The sequence below is a fragment of the Lasioglossum baleicum genome, chromosome 4, assembly GCF_051020765.1.
Source record: "Lasioglossum baleicum chromosome 4, iyLasBale1, whole genome shotgun sequence".
Lineage (NCBI taxonomy): Eukaryota > Metazoa > Arthropoda > Insecta > Hymenoptera > Halictidae > Lasioglossum > Lasioglossum baleicum.
In genome coordinates this window covers 4,068,479-4,080,740 of record NC_134932.1, presented here as the reverse complement: position 1 = coordinate 4,080,740, position 12,262 = coordinate 4,068,479, and the positions used below count along the sequence as shown (strand labels likewise).

The window sequence follows — 12,262 nt, the reverse complement described above, 5'->3', positions numbered from 1 at the left end:
CGATCCTTTATCTAGCGCTTTTGACTACTGCAGGACCCGATCTTTGTATTATCGAGAAATGAGAACACGAATTCCGCACCCTTGCAATCCTGGATGAACGAGTCTACCCCCTTAAAGCACCTCTTCGGATAATTAAAGGGTCTTCCAATAAGAGCGATAGATCTTTCAATTGTCACAGCCGCCAGGCTCATTATTCAATTGTTAGTGTAACGTGTAATTTGTACTCGGTAACGTTCGGCGAAAGTCATCGTGAATAGATGCTCAGTTGTTGAACGCGTTGAAATGATTAAAATTGATCACTTTATTGAAATCGAAATTCAACGATACGATTACAGCGAGAAATGCGGCTGTCAATTGGCCTCCAAGATCTTGTGACTTGACGCCATTAGACTTCTTCTTGTGGGACCATGTTAAGTCTCTTGTTTATTCCAATAAACCACAAACCGTTAATGATCTTAAAGCAAACATAATTCGTGTTATCGGTGAGATACGACCTGATTTATATTTTCTTTTTCGTAGTCACTCCACCAAACGCAATCGTGGTGGTCATTTATATGATATCGTAGTTCATGTATAATTCCATTTCGAACGTACTTTAATTTAAAGCAATTAGTACTATCTAGATTATCTTCCATATTTTTCGTTTTACATTTCAATCCAAAGTTCTATCGCTCTTATTGAAACACTCTGTACATCGAACCCACAGACTTCGGATTTGCCGACTGTTCTCGCGGATCAAACTTTTCTGCAATTTTCATCTTTCCACTTTTAACGAGAGAGATACACATACAGTGAAACGAATTAATATTCGGACGCTCTAAAAAAGACGATAACTTTTTTAATATTGTACTATACGATTTGAACTTTCTTGGGAAGCTGGAGCAATCAGTTCACTACAGGATGTGAAAAGAAATTTTCTCAAAAATTGCGATTGATCGGAGTTGTAGAAAAAATACTAAAAGCTGCATTTTACAACTGTTTTTATGTGGACCTATATTGAAAATTTAAAAAATACTTTTTGTAGATCTGTATCAATGATATGCATTGTGAAAGTTTTATCGAAATCGGTAGATGCGGGAAAAACGACAGGCATCGAAAGATGTAAGAATCCTTACAAGGGAAGGACCCCAAGTGCCCGACTTCGATTTTGATAATTTTTTGTGAGATGATGGTATTTGGATCCCTAATTATGTATGCAAAATATTGGGTGTAGTTACTCAATAGTTTTAAAGATATAAACAATTGAACTTCGAAACCTTGAGCTGCAAATCATGGTATGTATATCAACGAGGTATAAACTTTAATTGTTTATATCTTTAAGATTATTGAGTAACTACACCTAATATTTTGCATACATAATTAGGGATCCATATACCATCATCTTACAAAAAATTATGAAAATCAAAGTTCGATACTTGGGGTCCTTCCTTTGTTAGATGCCGAAAATCGTGAAAATCTGCAATTTTTACCATTTTTAAACGTTTGCAACGTCGACCGATCTTCACGAAACTTTCAGAGTATGTTTAATTCACACAGGTCTGCAAAATGTATTTCAATAAAAATTTCTTTTCACATCCTCTAATAAACTAATTGCTCTAGCTTCCGAAAAAAGTTCAAATCGTATAGTATTATACAATATTAAAAAAGTTATCGCCTTGTTTAGAGCGTCCGAATGTTAATTCGTTTCACTGTATGTAACATGTGAAATATCACTTACATCGCGTACAGACAGTATTCTTTGATCTCGTGCCGCTGGCGTATTGGCGGGACCAGACCAATCCAACGGTAAAACTTTATTTCTAATCATTTAGTTCCCTAGCAAGGAACGTGCCGTTGAAGGGCGGTCTTTTTACGTTGCACCACTAAATGGCACGGTGATTTTGAAAACAAACGCGTGAACTTTTGCGAGAGTGGCCCCGAATTGTCGAGGCTTAACGACTTCATTAGCACGCGAAACTTCCGAACGATCCAACCGTGTAGTTCATGCCAAAACAAGCCGCATGCATCCAAGCAATTCCCTGGCAATGAGGACGATTATTCCCGATTCTTCCAGTCCACACGATTGTCGTTTGCATGGCAAACGAACCCAGCCGATGAAGTTTCGAATTCGATGAACCCGACGCGACGCGACGCAGAGAGAGCTATAAGCGGGTGATGATCGTGAGCGTAACCGTAGCCACTATACATATAGGATGTCGCCGCACGACAGATTTACATCCACGTGAAAAATGGCAGTGACGCTCCAGGACACGTTAGTCGATCGTTAATATGTAAATCCGATTACATTAACATAGGTTATTTACTAGTCGATGCGGATTGTTTGGGTACCATCAATTGTGTAACAGCCTTGTGAGGTAAGAATAACTCATGTGAATGTTACGTTATATTTTGGGTATACCAGTTCGGTTATCAGACTTCTTCCTAAATTATTTACAAACGTTAGTAACAAGAAACCAACCACCTCCATACAGAAATCTGAGCATTCCTTTGGGTTATGGGTTAAAAATAGCTCAAAATTTGGTTTTGCAGCTTACAAATAATCGTTAGATGTTGTATTAAGCGTTCAACTATTTTCCGATTGTTCTCTTTTTTTACAATACATTGGAGCTATCACTCCGAATCAATTAGAATTTGACTGTAATACATAACACTTTAGTATGCGCATAAAATCATTCTTGAAAACGTTTTGTTGCGCGGTGTGACGCGAGTTTAACCATTTCCATACCTTCGTGCGCAATCAAGAAACGGAGGATGTTATATGTATGATGTATGTTTAATCTGAACAATAACACGATGACGTAAAAAACGAGAAGTAAATCCAAAATGTCATTCTAATTTTGTTAGTCTGCTCGGCAGGATAATAAGATCCATAATGGGTATTCGATTCAGTTGTTCCAGCAAAGCGAAAAGATATAAATGTATTTGGTGTCCTCGATAAGTCAAGGCAACGGGGAACTTAAAGCAGTCGCTTATTTGTAGCAAAGGTTATATAAATCATTCTTGACGTACGATATATCTAAAAAAAGTATTGGAATTTTTTGGGAGATTAGTTTTAGCTAAATTGAGAATCTAATACAGTAGAACATTCCTAATCCGTATTAATAAAGACCCACGGCTAGAGATGGGATCTAGTACCTTGCAAACAGGTTCGAACTTTGATTGATTGAATTCGAACTCTCTATAAGTAAATATGTTTCTTCTATCGATCGTATTTGCTGTTAATAAATGTTAACCCTTAATTCCCTCCTGCTGGTCGGAGTTGACATAATTAATCTTTATTTTTCTCGTGGATCCACGATCTTATGTATAAACAAATGAAAATAAATCAAAAAGGTTGAAATCACTTTGGAAAAGTTGAATTCATATCCTGCCGCTTCGAATTGATGCAAACAATTTTTATTTTTCACAGAATTTCAGAATCGTCCGACTAAACGGCAGAAACTAAATGAAACGCAAGTTTAGTAGATTATGGATCCTGATGTATGTATGTGACGGCAACGTATAAAGTGACAAGTAACGCGCGAGGAAGGGTATTCGGTTAATACGAAGTTCTACTGCATTAATTATAATGAATTATCCCATAATTATCCGCCATCTTGTGGCGAAGCAACCTTGACAGTGCGTATATTACTTTATTGTTTTCGAGTGAACCGTATTTGGAAATATTAAAACGCTTTGCCGGGATTCGTTCTGTCTCGCGTGTTTCTAAATTTCAACGACCAGAGGATTACCATCACAATATCAGGATTACACAACGCGTTGGCCGCAGAGAGTCAATCCCGTATTTTGATAACGCTCGTTTGCATAAATCGCCTTTGATAGGCTCGAACACTAGTATCGTACTTCGATACAATACACGGTGTACTTGATTCTGTTCGCGCCGCGCTCCGGTCTGACAAGAAGAGCCGTGGCGCTGAAAGTTCAAAACGGCCACAGGCGAGCTCATATTCGTGTGACGTAATAATTTCTCAACACAACCTGCTCTAGGTTGTCGCGTTTAAAGTACATATACAGGGTGTTCAAGTGTTTCTTCTGACAAACTTTGCTAGTATTTGTTCGTATTTATCCGTGGGTATAAGTAACAAAAAAATATTAATGTTAAGAAGTTCCAACAAAAAGGTGAAACACAGTGGAAACGGTAACGGATTTATGGTTGTTACGGTACAAAGTAGGAATAGATTAACAATATAACGGTGACCGAACTGATTCAACGCCTTGAAAGATTATACTTTGTATGTATTAGCAAAAACGGCTGTCATGGACAAGTTTTGCAAATATGTATCGCTGATTGATTACCAAACAGTACAAAGACACCGTTAACGTTTTCCTCGAATTTTGCATTTCTGTTACATTCTTGATAAGATCACGAATGACCGACTATTATGTAATATTTTTCTGTTACGTATACGTACCTACAATAGATATAGATAAAATGTATGCGGCATCCAATTTAATTGACATCGTTATACCAATGTATTTTTTGAACAATACCGTAGAAATGTAGATACATTAATTTAGATCCATTCATAGGTATATTAAGAACAATAATAAATTATTTGAAAGACTTTATCTAGGATAGACACAGTTACACGCGATATGTACTTCTTTCTGGAGAGGAGACTGTGAAATTCCTCAGACGTACTTATCACATCGTAGTGATAAAAGACATGTGCGCACTGTGTTAGTTTGCTTCCGTTTCTTCAAGAAGTTATACCACAAGAGACATGCTCTAGGTGCAGACACTTACAAAGAATTAACTTGTTGCGTTTCTCAGATGTCGATATAAATGAAATATTACTTCTCATACCGATTACAGTAACTTACAATTTCAAGCAATCTTCGGAATAAAATTGACACAATGACTGCCGCTGTAATTTAGTTGATTTCAGCACATCTAAATCGATATTTTGGTAATTCGTCGACTACCGTGGCGTTCAACGTGTTAATTCCTTCAAAGCAAACGAAAGAATTGAACAGAAACGACAGGTTCGAGTGAACGAATTCTCTGTAAGGACGTTTCTTTCTGTAAAGCGTTAGAATTGTTCACAAACATCCTCCATGAAAACTCAAATTAGACTGAAGTCGATTATGTTTTTCCTGGACCACCTGACCCACACGATAGGAACCCACTGTTAGCATCGATCACGACAGAAAATTACGCGCCTGGAACGTCTCCGAAGCACCCATGGAGCAACACTCTCAGCATGCCAATCGACCATGCGATGGTGGATTTAATGAAATGAGGAATGAAATGCCCGCATTCCCTCCGTGTCAAAATCATCGACAAAAGCCGAACACTATGAATGGACGGTAGGGAGTCGGTACAAAGAAGCAACCCAGAAAAACCAAGAGCACATTCCCACCGCCGAAGTTTTCAGGTGCAGCCGTATCCCAGTGGAATTACTTTCCCAAGTTGACACAAATTTTTCCAATTGACAGCAGTATCGGTGTGTCTCGACACGACTACACCCGACAGCCTCAACGGTGAGCACTGTACAGGCGAATTTACTAAAAGTCCTTACGATGCAGGACCGTGAACGCCTGAGATCTCTGACAAGAGCCAATTGCCGAAAAACGGAGGGGGGAAAGAGAGTGAAAGACGATGAAAAGATGAATGAAATCGATGGGGCGCGGATCAACAGGCAAGCAGCGCCGAAGAAGCGAAACCAGATGAGGATACCTTGGTGTTACTCACCCTTAATCCTCTTAAGACCGCACACCAAACCAAGAGTTCGCGAAAAGTCAGACCGCCACCCTTCCTGGATCCGATCTGATAAAATCTGTCCAAGGCGAGCGTAGCAGCGTGCTAGCGCAGCAAGGGAGAAGCCGAGGAGGACGAAGAGCGAAGTGATGAACGGTCGAAGCGCTTCGGGAGTCAGTTTGGCGATCGTGATCGTGACCTTGAAAGAATTGTTCAACCGATCAGTCGGCCCGAACAGGAACGGGTCGCGAACGCGTCTGACAACGACCTCTGACCGAGTTGGTCTCGTCGATGATAGATATTCTGAACACTTCACCCTCGATATCACAAAACCGTAAGTAACTTGGCCCGGGTCTCGATAACGCCGAGAGACCGAACTCGGAAGCGCGCGGCTCGTGCTCGCCGATGATCGCCGACCGAATGGAATATTACGCGGGCCATCGAACCTTGATACTGAAACGACCATCGACGGAATGAACCGTCAAGATAATGAGCCGCGATCGAGTCGAGGGAACGAGAAAGAACATGTGTGTATCGTACACGTTGTACGATATTCACAGAAAACACGATCTAGTCTAATTTGAACGGCGCGGCGCGGCGAGAGAACATTTCGGGGAGAACGCTGATCTTGAATGCTCGTCACGCGAGCCGTTACGCGTTCGAACGATTAGGAAATTAGCAATGTACCGAGGAAAGTGTCCAGAAGCCCCCGAATCATACCAGATACGGTTTCGGTTCCTGATCCCCTCGATTCTTCGATCTTCTCCGAACTCTACGACGTCGTCCTTTGTCGTCGTCGTGTCTTTAACCCCGGACGACTCTGAAATTGTCACAAGAAAGGATTCCTAACCGGGGATAGAACACTGGTGGCCCGAGTATCCTCAAGATCTGACAGAAACACCGGGACCTCGACGATTCGCACCGGGTCTATAAGTCTTCTCTCTGTGCGCGTTTACCGCGCGTTTAGCCGCTGCTGGATTCGCGGGTCCTCATCATCGTCGCGGATGTATCAAGACGAACGTTTCACCACGAGGAGTATCAAAGGAGATACGACGACACACTGTGGCGATGGTATCGGACTCGTCACGCCGCGGACTTCGAGTACGTCTGCTGAGGAGAGGAAATCGGCGTTCGGGAAACGGCCGCGGAGTCTACCGCGAGGAACGATACGGGGAAAAAGAGACCGGACGACAGGGTTCAAGGGTCGCCGGACACACGACGACACGACTCGAACAGCACTTCTTCGTTACACCGAACTCTTTCGTGACGCCCGACGACAACCGTAGCCGTCGATAAATCGACGAGACTACGCGAAACTACCGGCGATCGACACCTTCCGCGAGTGCCTTCCAAGAGATTTTTCAAACAGTGCGCTTTCGTCTGGCCGACGCTGTCTCGTTCCTGCTCGTAGGTATAGTATCGGATTAATCATTTCGGACACGAACATTTTTTCTCGTTCCAAGCAGAAGCTTCACTCTTTCGTATCAGCTCGAGTTAACGGTCGCACGACTATTTTTCACGGAGTTGTAATAGTTTGACACTTCTATTTTAATCATATTTTTATCAAATTTGAAAGTCAATTTCTGTTACAACTGTCGTTGTCTTTTCCATTCTGATATTACGGAGTATGTTGTTCCGATTGTATCGTAACTGGCATGGCGATCAACGTGTTAAAGCAATTTATATAATAAAAATACAAACGTAAGAATACTTATGGCCAGTATTCCACGCAAGGCGGTCTCGAAATTCATCTTGCTCGCAACCTTGTTCTAAAACGAACTAGGAAACTTTCTATATCTCGCGACGAGGACGTAGCGCGTCGAATTCTCTCGGAATTTACCAAATGGTTGGCTCGACAAAGTTCGGCATGAAAATCAAATATTTCATGACTGAAAAATTGTGCTCGCATCGATTCCATTCCTGGAATGATACTATGTATACTATATTCCAGGTTCGATTTACTTGTTTCACCTTCGACGTTATTCTTATACCTTCTGTCTGTGTTTACTGTTCCGCTTTTACGCAACATTGTGCGTGGCCCCCTAATACATATACGCATATAATATGTACATATGTACTATGAACGATGAATTCTGTCATCGAGGAATCGAAATATTCAAGAATCTTCCATTTTGCCGCCGTGTTTCTATTCAAATAATTCTATGACATCGAAGTACTTTTTATCATCCTCGTGCTCGTTATCTGTGGCTACAAGAGTGACCTTAACTTTTTGTACAATATATTCATCGATACCACAATCTTGAGTGTTACTGTTTTTTCAAGAAATCCGGTATCAGGTCATGTTTATTAATATATTAACTCGATACGAATATATTACGAAGTGTCTAATCCTTTCGACAGTGCTCTTCATCGATCGAGGATTACAAATTATATCCGTGGGAAATTTCTTCGCGCCCTTCTACGGTAAACACCCCCGCAACGCGATCGAGAAGCTGTTCTAAAAAAACTGTATACATACATACATATTTATGTACTGCTCCCTCGAACAACGTGGTTTCACAATTTCCTTTGTCTTATCATTAGACTACGGATGTGTATGCATTTTCCAATTTTTGTAGACACATTTTAAGAAATTTGAACGAAATAAAATCCTACTTTTAGTGAGCACAGCCTTTGTAGATCCAAAACATATAAAACGATTACTAAATTCTAGCGAATTTGATATTCTAGCATTTTTTGTCAATTTTCAGAAGCCATAAGTGCATAAAGATCCTTGTCTACTTATCATCGATAAGGCGAGGAAGAACAAATTTGAATTTGTTCATAATAAACCGTACAGCTATGTACAGGTTTGTGTAGATATTTCAGAAACTTTTTTTCCAGTAGTTACTCGAGGAATTTTGAAATGCTTTTTTGATTTCGTATCTCGTATTTTCAAGGATTCTTTCAGTAGAGCCATTAGAGTATTACAGATATTACGAGGCTGCCGCGAGGCAAGTCGAAGATTGTCGGTTTTTGACAAAATCTACTCGACACTCTGCTACGCGGATGATACAGAACTAGACTGCGGATTTTTATGCATTTATAGGAAAATTGAGTAGATGAAATTCAAAGTTGTAGGAAAATTTTGAAAATTGAAGATGTCAATGTATGATTTCTCCTCTAATCAAATTATTAAGGGAAGAAATTACGTTCAATTTAGTTTCTATTCCTTGTAACCGAGGCAGACAATTTTTATTTTGCATAAAGATCCGCAGTTTATACAGAACTGTCAGGTTGAGGTAGCCTCGCAGTCTACGTGCGTATACATATACGCAGATACTAAATGTATCCTTTATTTCGGCCACAAATATGTTATACTTTGCACATGCATGACAACAATAGAACACACATAAATATGTGTAAATTTTTTGTGGGCGGGGGATGTGTAACTACACGGATTTCACTGCACGCGATCAGTCCACATCCCTAACCCCAGTGTTGTTCGAGAAAGCAATGCATATGTATTTTACGCGGCAGTGACTGTGCAACGAATATGTAAAACAAGCAGTGGCGCACTCAGAATTTAATCTCGGGGGGAAGGGGGGCCGAGTTGAACAGATAAAATTTTGTGGCCCGGTGCAAGAATTGCCAATGTAACATATGTACAGGGTGTCACAAAATTATATGTCGTGGACAACGTAGCGCGATTCTATACCCCCGATTTAGTCGAAAATGACGTAAGAAACTCCCCGAAAAATTGACCTTGAACGTGAAAAACAAGGTTAAAAAACCAACAATTTTTTTAAGGATTAAGATTTTTAAAATTTTTATACCAAATTTTTCTTTTAATATTTAAGATTGTAGATTTTAAAAGAAAATTTTGGTATAAAAATTTTAAAAATCCTAATCCTTAAAGAAATTCTTGGTTTTTTTACCTTGTTTTTCACATTCAAGGTCAATTTTGCGGGGGGTTTCGACTACATCGGGGGTGTAGAATTGCGCTATGGTGTCCACAACATATAATTTTGTGACACCCTGTACATAATGTGTACATATGTATAATAACATCTACATGGCATATAAGCACATGTGAAGGTCCATCCTATGCATGGACCGGCATGATTCATAATTGCCGCCAAACATTGATTTGAGAACTTATCGATTTCTGTGTTCTGATTGGCTATCGTTCGATATGCGTCGTTCCTTTGTTCTGACGTTTAGTTTAACGTCTACCGGCATGGTGTTAATTATAACAGTTTTCTCAGAAGTTCCATCATTGTTTACACATAGCAAGTATGCCAAAGTTTTATTGGTATTACCCGGTCTTGTTGAACAATTACTATAGTTCACAGTATTTTACAGACGCAAAATTTCTCTCGAAAGTGGTCCACATTTGGATCGAAACGTCGAGAACAATTCAAATTGCAAAATTGCTTAATGAGTAACATTTGATCGAACCTGTGGCGCCGAAATCATTAAATTGTTTATTTGCACTATCTACTATCGACACAAAGGAATATTCATTATGTACATAATGTTGAGTTTCACATATTACAACTAGACTGCGGATTTTATGCATTTATAACAAAAATGAGTACGCACAATTCAAAACACTGAAGGTATTAAAAAGATTTATGGCCACCAGTGTATTCGGTTCACTTTAATAAGATAATTAAAAGAAGAGTGGAATTTTTATTTGGCTGCTGTGTCTTCCAATCAATGCAAACATTTTTTATTTTGCATGAAGATCCGCAGTCTAATTATAACATATCCAAAAATCATCGAAATCGGAGAGGAAGCAGCTGTTCTACAGTCTGACCAATTTTCCAGTATTTTTCTTGAGGCAAGGGGGGGGGAAGGCCCCCGCTGACTGTCGTACAGTCTTTTTAAACAGTTTTTCGATCGCGTCGTGACCAAAGAATGATCCTGTTGAAAAATCGTGCACAGCGAGCCAATGCGACCCGACTGCAAGTTCTCTCATGCATATTGCCTCAATCTTAATTTAATCAATTCGAATCGTCACATTCGTGCGTTTGTTGTGCGTCGATGGCTATTATCGCGACGAGGAAGGACGCCGGTATCGTTCATACGTATTATGTACGTTCACGGTGACGTCTGTGCCCGCATGTGTTGTAAGAGCCAAACCACGATGTAAGTACAGGCGAGCATAGTATGCGTAACGTTACGTAATACATACATACACGGCCCGAGTCTCGTTACACAGCGAAGAGCGCACGTAAAAACGTGGAAAATAAACGATCAATCAGCAAATACATTTCTACGCGAACTTTTATCTGATCTTGTTACGTTGTTGCACACCGAGTCACCGTGTTGCTGCCCCGACAGCTGACGGCATAATCTGCTGGCGGGCACAGTTTTTATCGTGTCGATGATACGATGAAGATTCAATTAAACATTCAGGTGTTTACATGTAAGTATTCACTGCATCGAGCCGGTATTAACAAAGTTGTCGCAGTCGGGTCAACACCGCGCCGTGTTAGAGCACACGTGTGACGATTGTAACTGTGAGTTGTAACAGTACATTTGCAGGTTGTAAATCTTCCGGTAATAATGGATGCAAAGTTTGCACTGCGGTTTCCTTCACTTCGTAGAACGTCGAACGTAGATAAAAGAGTGCAACAGATATTGTTGAAGCGAATGTGTTTTGGTTCAAGAGTACATAGTTCCGAATGTACTCGATGGAAACACATTGGGGAACGGTAGAAAATATTATTGAAGTCTCCGAGTCTTCTGGCAAAAAAGTGTTGGGTCTAAAAGATAAGTAGTAATTGTAGTAAACATCCGGTATATGTTTAACAAAGCTTTGCCATTAATTCTCATGCTTTGTATCATCGTCCTCGACGAGTAGATAAAACTCTAGAAAATGGAAAAACTAGGAATAGTATGTAATACGTATTCACTTTCGAGCGATTTCGCTATGGGTGCAAACAGTGTCGCGTAAACTTCATAGCGCATGCTTTCGATAAAAATGTAAACAGTGCCTAGCCTTCGTGGACAATTCTCATTCATTAACCTACGACGAAGCGCATCTATCGATGCTATCGACAACTTTGTATGCAACAGCTAGCAAGTCGGTGGTTTCCGTCCAGCCGAATCGATAATACGACAAACCAGAGTGTTTCGTTTACTCTTGTGTACATTCAAACAAGCATATGTCCACTGGTTAGAAAGATTAGCTTTCACGCTGAAGACGGGAATGTCCGCAGAATTTCAATTTCGATTCAACGACAGTTCAAAACGGTTAGCCAATTAACATTCATTTTTGGCTGGCTGAGAGATTCGGCGTGAAGAGTGCACGATATCGTTCGATAAGGAACGTGTCCCTCGGTTATCTGTCGAAAACGAACGTTCTTGATAGTTAATCCGACGAAGAGACAGCCTGTCCTCCCTTGATCGCGGGCCGCGTGCTCGATTCGTGATTTCTGATCGTACGATACAAAGTCACACGAATCGGCATCGTCCGCGGACGTGCTCAAAAGTTATCAACAAAAACAACCGCCGCGCAATTTCACGAAACCTTCGACGATCGTTGCCCAAGATAAAGAGATCGTACCCTTTAGTTTTCGTCGCGTCAAGGTCTTTGAACCGTATCAACAG

The 12,262-nt window shown here is 40.5% G+C and overlaps 1 protein-coding gene across 6 annotated transcripts in view; it reads right to left on the bottom strand.

The window, feature by feature from the left end:
• Acc (acetyl-CoA carboxylase) overlaps positions 1 to 12,262 on the bottom strand; it is a 37,555-nt gene that overhangs the window by 21,553 nt on the left and 3,740 nt on the right. The window contains exons 1-2 of one of the 6 annotated variants that reach the window (XM_076421343.1): positions 6,389 to 7,058; positions 5,696 to 5,900 (exon numbers count right to left, since the gene is read on the bottom strand). The exons of 2 other annotated variants lie outside the window; for them this stretch is intronic. Coding sequence is in view for 2 of the 4 variants with exons in the window: in XM_076421338.1 (XP_076277453.1) it covers positions 5,696 to 5,900; positions 5,970 to 6,167 (403 nt within the window). In the remaining 2 variants the exon portion in view is untranslated. Of the gene's footprint in view, positions 1 to 5,695; positions 5,901 to 5,969; positions 6,369 to 6,388; positions 7,061 to 12,262 lie in introns of those variants that run through there. 3 more of the 6 variants (XM_076421341.1, XM_076421338.1, XM_076421339.1) reach the window with 3 other exon arrangements.